Source organism: Zootoca vivipara, chromosome 9 (assembly GCF_963506605.1).
Source record: "Zootoca vivipara chromosome 9, rZooViv1.1, whole genome shotgun sequence".
Lineage (NCBI taxonomy): Eukaryota > Metazoa > Chordata > Lepidosauria > Squamata > Lacertidae > Zootoca > Zootoca vivipara.
Genome location: NC_083284.1, coordinates 6657872 through 6673290, shown reverse-complemented (window position 1 = coordinate 6673290; position 15419 = coordinate 6657872). Strand labels below are relative to the sequence as shown.

The 15419-nt window shown below is 47.4% G+C and overlaps 1 protein-coding gene across 1 annotated transcript in view; it reads left to right on the top strand.

Annotated features, from left to right (window-relative positions):
• Window positions 1-2818: 2818 nt before the first annotated feature.
• The window catches only part of ADRA1D (adrenoceptor alpha 1D), a 49683-nt gene continuing 37082 nt past the window's right edge, over window positions 2819-15419 (top strand). The window contains exon 1 of the mRNA XM_035103101.2: window positions 2819-4878. Coding sequence (XP_034958992.1) covers window positions 3918-4878 — 961 coding nt within the window. The 5' untranslated portion in view covers window positions 2819-3917. The remainder of the gene's footprint in view (window positions 4879-15419) is intronic.

Here is a 15419-nt window from a genome sequence, read left to right as displayed (position 1 = left end):
GGATGGTTGGACAGTGTTCTCGAAGCTACGAACATGAGTCTGACTAAACTGTGGGAGGCAGTGGAAGACAGGAGTGCCTGGCGTGCTCTGGTCCATGGGGTCACGAAAAGTAGGACACGACTAAACAACTAAACAACAACATACAGTCATACCTCGTGTTATGTTTGCTTCATATTACATTTTTTCAGGTTCTGTCCCGCGGTGACCCAGAAGTACCAGAAAGGGTTGCTTCCGGGTTTCGTCGTTCACGCATGCACACAAGCGCCAAATCGCGCCACACACTTGCACAGATACGCCGCTTCAGGTTGCGGGCTTTTCACGTTGCGAACGGGCCTCCAGAATGGATCCCGTTTGCAACCAGAGGTACCACTGTGAAGTTTAAATTAATTATTTTTTTTAAAAAAAATACCAACCACTCTGTTCAGGATGCTTACATGATCTGTCATTCTTGCATTGAGAAGGGGGTTGGACTAGATGACCCTTGGGGGTACCTTCCAGTTCTATGCTTCTTTGCTCTTTTCAGGATATTTCTCTGTGGATGTCCTGCATTGAGAAAAGAGGTTGGGAAAGAAGATAAAATCCTGACCAGAGACGAATGGTTGATGAAGATGATGGACTATGCCGAAATGGCGAGAATGACCGGGAAGATCAGAAACCAGGAAGAAAGGGACTTAAGAAGGAATGGGGGGGTGGATTACAATGTATTTTAAGAGAACATTGTAAACAACTAAAAACTTTGGCAGGATTTGGGTAACACTTGTAATGTATAAAAAAATTAAGGTAAAAATGGATTATTTAAGAAAAATAGAGAAAATAAGTGAAGCAGTTGGAAAAAGAGAGAGAATGGAAACCATGGAAGGACAGAGGGGAGTCAAAGAATTCAGGGAATCCTAAATGATGATGTTGATGTCTAGTGTTTGAATTTAAATTTGCAATGTAAAACTTAATTTATTTATTTATTTTAAGATTTATAAGAGAGAGAGAAGGGAGGTTGGCCTCCCAGTTTTTGAATCCTCTCCCTAGCCACAATGAAAAATTTTTAAATGGAAACATATCAAAACAAAATAAGGCACTGAAAAAAGAGAGAAAGAGACACGATTTGATTCCCCGCCCCATATACAATTTAACATATACTTTTCTAGCCTTTCCTGTGCGACTGCACTAATTATTGAGGGGAAATATTGCTTTCGTGCAGCGTCACAGCTGACATTAAGCATATGACAAAATCTATATCAGTTAGCAAAAAAACAAAAAAGAGTGCCTTTTAGCAAAGCACAGCTCTAATTTGTTTAAATTTGCAGCTCCAAACTGAGAGAGTGTTCCACCATTTGGTCTGATGCACATAAAAACAAGTTGAGAAACTTATCAGACTGATGGGAACCTGGGTTCAAATCTCCACTTAAGCCATGGAACTCACTTGGGTGACCTCAGGCCAGTCACTTTCTCTCCCCCTTACCTACCTCACAGGGTTGTTGTGAGGATAAAATGGGGAGGAAGAGAACCATGTACACGTACCACTTTCAGCTCATTGGAGGAAAGGTGGGATATAAATAAAATAAATAAAAGCAAGTGCCAAAAATTTGAAAAGTGTCTAGCTCTGAGGCACCCTTTGAGCTTGAGCCAAATGGTCCTTCTGGCCTCCCCAACCCAGATTGGTTTTGGGACTAGATAACTTGGGACTCCAAACACCCCATCCAACTCTAGGGATCCTTCAAGTGGAGGAAGGGCAAGATAAATAAAATAAAATAAATATGTTTACATGGAAATAAGATCCATTGATCACAATGAGACATTGCACAGGGTAAAAGAAAATGTTTGGGCTATTGGGGGGGGGGGGGGCACAGACCTCTGTGTGGTCACCATCACATTGCAATCCTTCGTCACATTGAAATCTGAATCGTAGGCTGAAGTCAGTTGAAGGAGAGGATCAGAAACTCCAGGTAAACGAGCAAACCAGCCGTCCGTGACTCTCCAGCATATGTTCGCACGACCACCTGGATGCCCTGGGAACAGCCTGCAACGGTGGGTTTGGTTTGGCATCAAGCAGAACCCACGTACAATAAGATCTGCCTTTGGACATGCACTTACGCCTTTTTAAAATAAAAATTAAAAAGCACAGGAGCTGCAAGGCTTTAATCCTCCGGCTTCCTCCCATGTAAAGCAAATCAAATAGGTTGCAGGGAGCCCCGGCGCCGAGGTGTATCATCCCAGAATTACGGCTTCTCTAATAAACACCGAGGGCTTTGCAATGGACCAGAAGCGCATTAGCATTAGCGGCAGCGCCGTCGACCAGCCCTTTGCTGCTCTCTAGCGTCTCTCGGTCGCCTCGCCCAGGAAATGGAAATCCTTCAATGAAGCTATTTTCGGTATACTGTATATATATTTAAGGGCCTTCCCCCCCCCCCCCGACGACCCAGTGCTTTATCCCACCGCCCACCTCGCGCTCCGTCCCTCTTTTTAAAAAAAAATAAGAGAGTCTCGCCTGTGCCTCCCTCCCGCCTCTCCTGCGCGCGGTTGGCCACCCACCCTCGCTGCCAAACTTGCAGAGCCAGCCCCTCCGGCCACCCTACGCCGGCAGAAGGATGCCACAAGCCCTCTAGGAGGAGTTGAGGAGGGCGCCTTGCTGGATTTCGCTGCTGCACCGTAGATCTCGCTGGAGAGAGAGAGAGAGAGAGAGAGAGAGAGAGAGAGAGAGAGAGAGAGAGAGAGAGAGAGAGAGAGAGAGAGAGAGAGAGAGAGAGAGTAGAGAGAGAGAGAGAGAGAGAGAGAGAGGAGAGAGAGGAGAGATGAGAGAGAGAGAGAGAGAGAGATGAAGAGAGAAAGAAAGAAAGATTGACGACACGACCCGGGAGACGCCGAGCGCGCAAAGCTCCCCAGCGCAAAGTTTGCGCGCCTGGACGCAGCTACTTTTGCTCCTCTGGCTCCCCAACCGTCACTTCTCTCCCGTCCGATTGGAGAGGGGGCTCGGATTTAGCTGCAGAGGCACCGGCGGCGTCTTCCCCACCGTTCCCCTTTTCTCTCCCTCCGCTCTCCTGCGTCGCATCCTCTGGGACCGACAAGCTGGAAGGATGTCCGGGAAACTGTCAAGACGCCGGCTCTGGACACTGACGACGCCGACGCTTGCGCCCAGCTCGGTCCTGCTTCCAAAGCCTCCGCAGCCAACGCATCTTCCTGGATGAAGGACGCTCGATGGGGGGAACAAGCGAGGGGGCCAAAAGGAGTTATTTAAAGGAGTGATTTGCTGCCTTCTCACCCCCGGTCCCAATTTTCTGTTTTATTTTTTTATCTCCCCCCCCCCAACCGTACGGGGGTTGTTGCTGCTCAGCCTTTTACAAGGGACTTTTGCAAACGCGCGCGTGCGTTGGGAGAGGTGCTTGCACCTCAAATACTTTTTTATATTATTATTGAGTGGAGGAGGTGGCTTGAGGACGAAGGGGACAGCTCAGGGGCCCTGATGGACACAGAGGTGAGAGGGGGGAAAGGGAGGGAGGGAGGTGAAAGTGGTAGCCCGCGCAACATTGTCGGGGGAAGAGGGAGAAAGTGGGTTCCTTGAAATCCAGCACCTTTGCAAGAGGATTTTGCTGCTCATTTGTGTGTGTGCATGAAGTGAGAAGAGTAGGGACACAACAGCATCCCTGGTGGCGTGCAGTGACGTGGAGAGAGGTCCACCTTTTCAGGAAACGATGGTGTAAAAAAAAAACGGATTGCAGAGGAGGAGAGATATAAGTGGGAGGAAACTCCTCCTGTGCAAAAAGAGAGACTTTTTTTTCCTCTTGGGAGTGTGGAGTTCAAAATCCTTGTAGGTGATTCTGGTGATGGTACCAGGGAGAGAGTGAGCCATGCCTGTTGCTCATCTTCTTGGCATCTCCATCACGCTCAACCCATCTCCCATGGAGACTGGTCCCTTTTGAAAAAGAATGACTTTCCCTGACCGGATTAATGCCAGCTTGAATGGGAACCATACGGGAGAAGAAGCTGAGGGGGTCAACGGGTCCTGGGCAGGGGGGGATGTTGACCCCGACAACAGCACCTCCTTGGCACTGAGGTTGACCTTGCAGTCGGTGGGCGTGGGGGTCTTCCTCGCCCTCTTCATCCTCTCGGCCATCGTGGGCAATATCCTGGTCATCCTCTCGGTGGCCTGCAACCGTCAGTTGCAGACTGTGACCAACTACTTCATCATCAACTTGGCCATTGCTGACCTGCTGCTCAGCACCACTGTCCTGCCCTTCTCGGCCACCTTGGAAGTTCTGGACCTGTGGATCTTTGGCCGCATCTTCTGTGACATCTGGGCGGCGGTAGATGTCCTCTGCTGTACCGCCTCCATCATGAGCCTGTGCATCATCTCTGTGGATCGGTACATCGGGGTCAAATACTCGCTCAAGTACCCCACCATTATGACTGAGAAGAAGGCGGTCATCATCCTAGTGGTGGTCTGGCTCTCTTCCATGGTCATCTCCATTGGGCCCCTCTTGGGCTGGAAGGAGGAGCCGCCCGAAAACGACGAAACCTGCAGCATCACAATGGAGCCGGGCTACGCCATCTTCTCTTCACTCTTCTCCTTCTATTTGCCGCTCATGGTCATCCTGGTGATGTACTTCAACATCTATGTGGTGGCAAGGAGGACCACCAAGAGCCTGGAGGCCGGGGTCAAGAAAGAGCGTGGAAAGTCCATGGAAGTGGTGCTCAGGATCCACTGCCGCAGTGTCCTCGAGGACTCCCTGGCTGCCAGCACCAAGGGAAAAGGGCACACCTTCAGGAGCTCTCTCTCAGTGCGCCTCTTGAAGTTCTCCAGGGAGAAGAAAGCGGCCAAAACTCTTGCAATCGTTGTTGGGGTTTTCATCCTCTGCTGGCTGCCTTTCTTTTTCGTACTGTCTTTCGGTAAGTGAGGCACTTCTCTTGTGCGATGTGAGTTATCTTTTACATGACATCTGTCTTCTCTTCTTACATTGCATCTGTCTTCACTTTTATATTTTTATATGTGGTGTGTTTTAATGGTCCTGACTTTATAGATAGATATTTTAAAGTATGTTGCTTACTGTTACATCTTATTTACGATACTTTAAAAAAAAATGTTTTATTGTATATTGGCCTAAGCTCCTTTAGAGGACAGGTGATCAAGCAATGTGATTAATAAATTGTGAATTCCAGTTGCTCCTCAAGGGTGAACTTTACAACCTTGTTAAGTCTACTTTCCTAGGTTCCCTTAGAAATAAAATAGGCTGGCAGCGGGGATAATTATCAGCCAATGATAATCCCTTGGAACCCCTTAGGTACTCTGGATAGCTTATTATTATCATTAAGTTTTGGCCTTGTCACTCCACCTGTCCAATTAAGCCAGCAGTGGCCTCCCTTGCAGGGCTGTTGTTGTTGTGACCCCACAGAATATAGTTGGTCAGATGCTAGATGAGAAGAGGACAATTCTTTATTTAATTTCCTTATCCGAAATGTTTCTGTCCACCTGCAAGTGAGAAAACACAATCATCACTAAGACCCAACTGCTTATATATAAAAAAAGTATATTGATATCCCATAATAACAATGTCCCACATGGATGTAAATAATCATGCAAAGTTATATAAAATTTTCTCATGTTGCAATGAGCCATACAAGCAGAAAAGTAGCCATACGGAGTACTGGTACTTGTCAACTAATTGACTGAAAATGCAAATTTTAAACCATGCTTATCATAAGGCTCAGAAAAGACTCGAGTAGCATCCAAACACTCGCTGCCAATCTCATCATATGAGCTTCATAGGAGAATCAGACCCATTGCAGGCATGGCCAAACTTGGCCCTCCAGCTGCTTTGGGACTACAACTCCCATCATCCCTGGCTAACAGCACCAGTGGTCAGGGATGATGGAAATTGTAGTCCCAAAACAGCTGGAGGGCCAAGTTTGGCCATGCCTGTGTCCATTGAGCTCAGCAATGTCTATATTACATAGAAGAGGTTCTCTGGGGTTTCAGGCAGGCAGCCTTTCCCAGTCCTACCTGGAGATGCCAGGGATTGAACCTGGCTCTACCACTGAGTCACAGTCAGTCCCAAAAGGAAGCAGCTGCCTTACCCCATGTTAGGCCATTGGTACACCTAGCTGGCTGGCAGTGGCTCTCCAAGGCTTCCTACCAGGAGATGCTGGGGATTCAACCAGGGACCTTCTGCATGCAAAGCAGATGCTCTCTCACCGAGCTACCGCCCTTCCTCTAATCTGCATGGCAAGGTCATGCTATAGATAGGAGGCGGTGCTCTTTTTCGAAGCACCGGTCAGCATCCAGTGATTCATGCTCATTTGGAAGCAAGAAGCACCCATCAAATTTGCACGGGAGCTTAATCCGCTTGATGTTGACTACTCCAAGGACTGTGGTGGAATGGGGAGTGGAGGCCCCAGCAATTTGCTGTCCCATGCGGCTGCACTGCACATCAGAAGGTGCGTCTCCCAAGATCCTTTGCAGCCATGCAAAGGATGCTGGGACACCAGGCGCTCAGCTGCATGAAAATCCAAGAGAGGTGCCCAGGTATCCTCTTTGCAAAGGGAGGCTTCGCTCAGATTGCAACCAGATTTCTGGTACCCTCGACCGATATCACTGCCTCCCCTGTGAAATATGCCAATGAGACTTTCCCTCTTCATTCTGACTCTGGGCAGTCTTTCCAAAGTCACCTGATACAGGCAGGCTGTTGATTTGTTAGTCTTACCCATGCTACAAAGCTAAAACAGTTGGTTTCCACCATCAGAAAGATGCCTCCCCAAAGTGTGATGGGGTGCCACAGACCCTGCCATGCAAAGCCTACCTATTGCATCCCTGCCCTACCCAAGGGAGCCCATTGGTAGCTAAATGGAATCTCTATGCTCCAAGTCAACAGTGGAAAACAACAGTGAAACATTAGCTTTTACTAATATGTTTCCCAGTGGCATTTGCCTGGGGTTGGACTCAGAACTCCTCCAAGCAACCTGCTTACTGAGCCATCATCCTTCATGCAGAGATGAGATTCTCTCTAGTCTTTATTGCATATTGGTTCTGATATGTTAGTGGGGAGGTTATATGACGAGTGTCCATTCTGTATTCATCCCACTTTGCTTTCGTAGTGGTGGTTATACAGCTTTCTATTAATCATTTGTTCAGCTCACACTTTTCCTTGTCTCTTTCCTCGCTGCAAAAAAGAAAAGTCTGCTTTTGTTTTGCTTTCAAAGTGGATTTCTTGAGCCAGGGCAACAGAGCATTTCAATCCAATCTACCAAAATTTCCTGGTATGTTTTTGAGAATCATTTTGCTCATAGAATTATGGCAGTCTGAAGGCAGCCTAGATAGAGGGCTGGACCAGAGAGAGAGAGAGACAAGGGACTTTCCCAAGGCCACGAAGTGAGTGTGAGGCAAAGGTGGAGTCTGACTCAAACACAAACAAATCTCCCCTTCAAAAAATAGACATGCCTATCCCAACATTTTCTGCAATCGCACAGTATGACATGCTAAAAATGCTCCTCTCCTCTCCACCATCAGAAAGTCAATGATTGCAGATCCAAAAATAAATTTAGGAGTCTGGCAGGCAGGGGCGTAGCAAGGGGGCGCTCCGCCCCGGGCAGCACGCGATCCCGAGGGCGCCATGGTGGCTATCCCCGCCCGCCCGCACTGGGCGTCCCACCCACAGAATGTGTACCATGCCCCTACGGGCGCCGTGCCCCACCCCCAGAATGCCCGCCAGCCCCTCCCCACCTGCTCTCTGCTCCCGGTGGCGGAGCATGAAGCTACGCCACTGCTGGCAGGATCATTACCTTATTCCATCCCACTGCAAGGAGGAGGTGAGACTGATTGCTATGATGCTAATAGGGAGCTTCCATGCTTAGAAGCAGTCTACCCTAGAATGCTTTTACCGGTATTTATCTCTTTGCTTTCAAACATACATAACACCTTTTCATATCATTTTCAAAAGGATCTTGCAAACTAAAGCTGTGTGCACACTCCTGTTTCCTTTGTATCCAGTATGCTGCCACTGCTGGTTTAGGAACCGGGGTACACATGACAATAGCCACAATCCATATCTATTCTGTATATATCCTATTGTTTCTTAGGAAATGCTGTTCTTTTATGCATTTTTTTCTGTGCAAATGGAGGAAAAGAGCAAGCTAGCTGGGGAAGGGCTGTAGCTCAGTAGCTCTCTCTGTTGCAAGGAATCCTGTAAGAACTGTAGAAGCAGACTGGAAGAAACTCTCTCTTCCTTTTTTTTACTTTTTTGTATGCTAAATTCTAACCCTCATGATTCGTGGATAAGAAAAGAGGAAGCAATTATTCATCGTGTCCACAGATGATAGAAAAATATGCAATGGTTTTTAAAATTATAAAAAGGGGGTGATTGGATTAACCCAGAGAGGAGACGACTGTCTAGCAAGTCAATCCACTGCTCCTTATGTCAGGTTTGGCAGAGACTGATTTAGGACGGCGCAACCGGTTCTGCCATGCTGGGCACCAAGCCTAGGGGGCACTGCAGGACATCACAACTATAGCATAGTGAATGGAGCAGAACAGAAGGCGAGTTTGGGGCTTTTACAGGGCGCTAATGAAATCTGAAAGTCCAAAGTCCGCCCCGCATGAGGAACCTATGGCTCTTCCCATGTTGCTCAACTCCAGATCCCATCATCCCCAGCCAGCATGACCAAGCATGATGGCAGCTGTAGTCCAACAAGATCGGGAAGACCACTGATTCCCCATCCCTGGTCTAGGCTCACCAGGGGCTCCTTCTTGGGAGTCTTTCCTAGCCCTACATGGTGAAGCCCAGGATCAAACCTGCGACCTTCTGCGTGGAAAGAAGATGCCACAGAGCTATGGCCTCTCCCCGTTTGTTTGTAGGAGTGGATAACTGCCCCCAATCTAACCATGGTTCGCAAATCCATCCATGGCTGCGCTTTAGACATAGGAATCTGCTTTATACCGAGGAAGGCCGTTCGTTTATCCTGCCCAGTGCTAGCTGCACTGACTGGCAGCAGCTTCCCAGGGTTCTCTTCCATGAATTTGTCCAATCCTCTTTTAAAAGCCAACTGGCTTGGGGGTCATCACTGCCTCCTGGGGAGGTGAGTTTCATAGTTTGATTATGTGCTGCGTAGCTGTGGTGCTCTGTCGCTTCCTGCTCAAGGTCTGTCCTTCAGCAAGTTGTTCCTGGGCGCCAACCCAGCCTAGATGGCCATTGTGGTCCCTTCCAACTCTACAATTTTATGATTCGATGAATCCCAGCGTGCGGAGGAGCCACAGTGAGCCACTCCCCCCCCCCCACCTGATGTATCTTGGCATGTGTTATCCCCAGGAAAGGAGCTGGGTTGCAAAATCTCCTACATAACATGATCCTCGTCAACAACTAGGCTGAGCTATTTGGAGAGCTTGCAGAATCTTTTTCTGGTGTCTTCTGCGGAAAGTTTGGAATGCCACCTGTGAAGGTTGCTTTTGCCTTGATGGGTATCTGTAACAGGAGCCGCCTCCCTCCCAACCCCACAGATTCTCTGCTCCCCAGAGTAATGATGCAGTCATCAAGAAGTACCTGTGCAATTAATCAAGACAAGTTTGCATGGCTAATGAGGCAATTTGGAAAAGCTGTTTGTTCAACAAGGGAGAAATGGCTGATTAGTTGGTGGTCTCCTTTTTCCTCCCTGCCTTGGGGGTTAAACACTTCTGCCGTAAGGGGCACTCAGCATCCCTGTGAAATGACATATGCAAAAATTATCATTTAGATTTACCCTGATTTTAGTCCCATAATGAGCAGGTTGCCTGTGCTGGTGGACTCATTCTTTGTCTAATTCCAGTCTTATTGCAATCACCCTTCCAAGAAGTCTGCTAGCCTCTAAAAGGGGCATATTTTTAGCCTGCCTGCTTATAAGCTACAGTGGTACCTTGGTTTAAGAACAGTCCTGTTCCGGTCTGCTGCAGAGGGAATGGTGGCGCACTCCGTGTCGTCCGAGTAAAGGACGACACGGTTCTGGCTGTTAGGGCTCCGGGGGCGAGCGCTAGGGCTAGGTGCCCCCCTTTTTTAAAAAAAAACCCACTGTTTAGTGGGGAGAACTCGCACTAGGGCTAGGCGCCCCCACTGTTCAGTTCGAGAACTCGCTGAAACCCTGACCTCCCCGTTACCATTTTTGCGAGGAGGAAGGGGAAGAGGCTTGAGTCCCCTCATAGCTCCATCGCACCCTGCAGCCAAAGCCACATGCTGTCACCGTAAGCAGTTGATTTTCCAATTAGAGGTAAATGCCAAATAAAGCTTCAAAGAAGAAATTAGGTATAAATAAATTGATTTGGCAAAGCAGAAGCAAAAAAGGAAGTCAGCTTCATCTTGGTCCTGGAAGTACTTGCAAGAAATACAAGAGCAGAAAAAGAGATTATAGGGATAAAAACTGGGAAGAATGAATTTAAATTGAAAGCCTTTGCTGATGATTTAGTAATTACGGTAGAAGATCTGAAAAATTCTCTCCCTTGTTAAGTTTGTGGTCCACCAATACCCCTAGATCCTTTTCACATGTACTGCTAGTAAGCCAGGTGTCCCCCATCCTATATTTGTGCATCTGGTTCTTCCTGCCTAAGTGCAGAACTTCACCTTTGTCCCTATGTATAATGTATAGTTTACCTATACATTACAAAGAAAAGGTGGCAAACTGAGTTGCTAGAATTCTGGACTGCGTGATTTCAGAATGCAAAAGGGTTGTTGTTGTTGCTGCTGCTGCTGCTGCTGTTCTTATACTGCCCTATACCCGCAGGTCTCGGGGCAGTTCACAAGATAAAATGACACAGGATGGCTCACAATATTGCATCACCCGCTGCCTGTTGTAGTTTTTCTACATGCAGGGGAGCTTTTTTCCATTTGAGGAGTCAGGGGGAGGGTGGAGGAGACAGATGACAATATTTATATGGCAGGCGCATCTTAAGCAGATGTCAGTGTCAATGGGATGCTCCCTAATTATGCAGATGGGCATACTTAAATTCCTAGAAACCCTTGTAAATATCTGGTGAAGCCATAAGGTAGCCTGTTCCCTTCTCTCAAGAGGGGCAGAGTGTCCTATATGGGCATGGAGCAGGAGCAAGTGCAGCAGGCCAACATCTGGTAACTTGTAAGCTTTTAATTGAAAAAGAGAGAAAGAAACTGGGGAAGCAAGGTTGTCCGGAATCTTTATTGCTCCATTTCATGTTCCCTGGGATATATTTAACAGGGACATTTTTATCAGATAGAATAAGAGATAAAAAGTGACCAGGCTATTTTTATACAGTCTGGCAGAGCGGACATGACTCAGCTTTTACCTATCTGGAATAAGGATTAAAGGATCCGAGTTGGTGGAAATGAAGAGGCCACAGTTGGCTGGAAAACCAAACAGCGAGAGAATTGGAAGTGGTCCAGTCGCTTGTGCCCCCGGTTCTCTCGGGCTTTTCTGTCTCTGCATCAGCCTGATAGCTGGATGGCCAGGAAATGCCAGCTCAGCAAGGATCAAGTGATGCAAGCAGCCCAATAAGGCTCTTCCTGGTCCTATAAAACATCTGCCATTGACATGGTTGCTCTGATCTCAGGGTGCATGTGTGGAGGTTTAAGTTAAGGCCAGCAGACTTGGTCCTCGCTCCATGTATTCTTCGTGTGCCTCCACCATGGGAGGTCCGGAGGGTGGCAACATGAGAACAGGGCCTTTTCTGCAGTGGCTCCATTTGTGGAATGCTCTCCCCAGGGAAGTTTGCCTGGTGCCTTCATTCTACACCTTTAGGGGCCAGGTGAAAACGTTCCTCTATCACCAGGTCTTTGGCTGATTGAAATTCAATGCCCTTGGGGAGGCAGGGTTTACTGGGTTGTTTTTGTTTTTGTTTTTATCATGTATTTTGTGTTTTTATGTTGTGATTTTATGCTGTAGCCAACCTGGGACCTCCGGGTTAGGGCTGTATACAAATTTAAATATAGTGGACCCTCGGCTTACCTGAGGGTAATGTAAACTTAGGGTTGCGAAAGTGGCAAACCCGGAAGTATTTTTCTGGGTTTCGCCGCTCACGCATGCGCAGACGTGCTAAGCCACGCCGCGCACATGCGCAGAAGCAGTCCTCCAGCTGCGAATTCCTCGGGATGCAGCCGGACCTCCGGAACGGATCCTGTTCGCAACCAGAGGTACCACTGTAATAATAACAACAATAACAGCATTCAGTGAACATGTCAGCAAAAACATGGGAAGGCAATATCTCTCTCTCTCTCTTGTTATATAATAATAATAATAATTTATTATTTATACCCCGCCCATCTGGCCGGGTTCCCCCAGCCACTCTGGGCGGCTTCCAACAAAACAGAAATTCTAAAATACAGAAATCCATCAAACATTAAAATACAGAAATCCATCAAACATTAAAAGCTTCCCTAAACAGGGCTGCCTTGAGATGCCTTCTAAAGGTCTGGTAGTTGTTGTTCTCTTTGACCTCTAGTGGGAGGGCATTCCACAGGGTGGGTGCCACTACCGAGAAGGCCCTCTGCCTGGTTCCCTGTAACTTGGCTTCTCGTAGTGAGGGAACCGCCAGAAGGCCCTCGGAGCTGGACCTCAGTGTCCGGGCAGAACGATGGGGGTGGAGACGCTCCTTCAGGTATACCGGACCGAGGCCGTTTAGGGCTTTAAAGGTCAACACCAACACTTTGAATTGTGCTCGGAAACGTACTGGGAGCCAATGTAGGTCTTTCAGGACCGGTGTTATGTGGTCTCCGCGGCCGCTCTCTCTCTGTCAAGGGGGAGGATTAATGCGTCTTATCTTTTCTAATCTTACTTGTGGATGGCTTAGAGAAGGGGTTAAGGGCTATGACTCAGTGACAGAACATCTGCCTTGCATGCAGAAGCCCCAGGGACAATTTCCGGCATCCCCAAGAAGGGTTGAGAGTGAATGCCAGTTCGGAGTAGAGTAGTTGCTCTGAAAGACGATAACCAGGCATCCGCACAACATGAACAGTCCAACGAAGTTGATGTTGAAGTCGAAAGTAGCATGCATGCTCCTGAGCAAACAGTGGCTGGAAACGACAGGGGGCGGGAGAGCATCTGTTGCAGTCAGGTCCTGCTTGCAGGCTTCCCATAATGGGCATCTGGTTGGCCACTGTGAGAACAGGATGCTGGACTAGATGGGCTATTGGCCTGATCCAGCAGCTGTCTTCTTGTGCTCTGATGACATCACCTCATGGGTCAGGGAGCAAAGACTGGCTGCACTTAAAACAACAAAAGTATCATAGCACTTTTGAAAATAAACAGAATTTATTTGTCGTTCTGCCAGCAGGTGAAGACCTCCTTATTGCTATAGACTTTTTGGAACTGACTGCTTTTAATGAAAGGGCTGGTGCTGTGCTGTTTTTATTGTAATTATCCATAATATCACATAAACTAATAGAATCGTAGAGCTGGAAGGGACCATGAGGGTCATTTAGTCCAGCCCCCTGCAATACAGGAATCTTTTTGCCCAATGTAAGGCTCGAACCCACAACCCTGGGATTAAGAATCTCAAACTCTACCAACTGAGCTATCCCTGATGCGCTGACCTAACACAAGGTGGGTTAATGTTCTTTTAAGTGGGGAGGTGCAGCTGGTGCAATCCAGCTTCTGATTTCGCCATTGCTTACCTGTCCAGTATTCCCTTTGTGTGTGTTTTTAATTGACTCTGCTGGAACAAATAGAATTATCCAACACGCTAATTTATTCCCACCACCTTCAGGAACGGAAAAAAGGGGGTCGGGATGATAAACAGGAAAGGTTCTGAGCCACTCAAGTGATGGTGCTTGTAGAGTTTTAATTGTGAAGCTGTTCCCCGGCGTGGATATATATTCTCTCTCTTAAAGCCCAGCATTGTTACAGAAATAGATGGACTCGGAAGGGCTAAGCAGCCTGAATTTACAGCCTGCCGGCTGAAAGGGGACTTTTATTTGATGGAGGTATTGTGCCCAAAGAAATATAGCTTGTCATCAAAGCCATTTGTTGCCCTGCGCTTTGGAAACGGAATGTCCCCCTTTAAAATGTTTTAACACCGTGCCATCCACTCTGGAAGGGAGTAATTAAATTAAATTTGGGGACCATTGCATGGTATATTAATCCCTGATTATACTCCGGCGAGCCAAGAAATAGTGAAGGTTTGTTGGAAAGCTTTGGATCGTAAGGAAGTTGCTCAAGGCACATATAATAAGGCAGGCTTATTTATACACGCCTTTTCCTAAGCATGGAAAGCGTTTTAGGCCAGCCTTCCCCAAGCCGGTGCCCTCTGGTCTGAGCCAGCACAGCCTCACTGCAGTCAAAAACATCTGGAGGGTACCAGATTAGAGACCTTTAGCCTTTTGGTTTAAGTCATTGAGGATGCCCTAAGGCAGACTGGATTTCCCTGGCATTTCCCCCTTTTTTCTCCAACTTAACATAACAACCACATAAACAGTCTTGTAAGGGGGGGGGGGTAACATTTACTCAGAATCCTTGCTGAAGAGAAACAGATACAGCAGCTTTGTGCAGGCTTCAAATGGTACAGTAATTTGGTTGCAACTACATACTTAAGTCTAGTTAGAAATGGTGTCTGAGCTTGGAGCTCAAAGATGCAGATGTTCTCATGTGGCTGGCAAAAGAGGAAGTATGTGTTCCCAAGCAGGTTGGACCTAACAAGGCCGGATTTAGGTTTGATGAGGCCCTAAGCTACTGAAGGTAATGGGGCCCTTTATATGTCCAGCGCTGCCCTTTGTCAACCACAGATTGTCACTGTTTTTTGTGTTGAATATATGCTATATGGTAATTTATGGACCTCATAGGTATCTAAAGCCATTTGCACATGCAGAACGTAGGCACCCTATATATAGAAAGGAGCAAACCAGTGATATTTTAGGGAGCAGGCTAGCAGACGGGGCCCATGACTTACACCACAGGAGCCTACACAACACAAAACACTGTTGCTGTATGTAGGTTTTATTTTATTTGTTTTTTATCTTATAGTTTGGAAATGTACATCCAGGTGTTTTTTCCTTTAATTTTTTTGGGGGCCCCAAGAGAGCGGGGCCCTAATCCATAGCTTGTTTAGTTTATACATAAATCCAGCACTGAACCTACACCCTCCCCCCCCCCCCCCGTCGGGGCACAACAGGAGTGTTTCTCACAGAAACTCTGTGAGTTTCAGTTCCCGTCATGTGTCTACCTAGCAATACATGAATTTAGCTGCGCTTTAAATATCCCGCAACTGTGATCCTAGGATGTTGGATAGGTCGGGGCCCCTTTGGCCTGCTCCACCAGCCGGGATCATCTTCTGCTCTTGCATTCTTGATTATGGTGTGTGTGCACCTAACATTTTTTGTGTGCGCCTAATATTTTTATGCAGCCTTCCTGCAAAGACCACCACACGCAGTATGCAACAAATCTAAATGATTAAAAGAGCATCATACAAACCAGGACGAGCCCAAGACAAGTTACGGGCCTGGGGATAATTC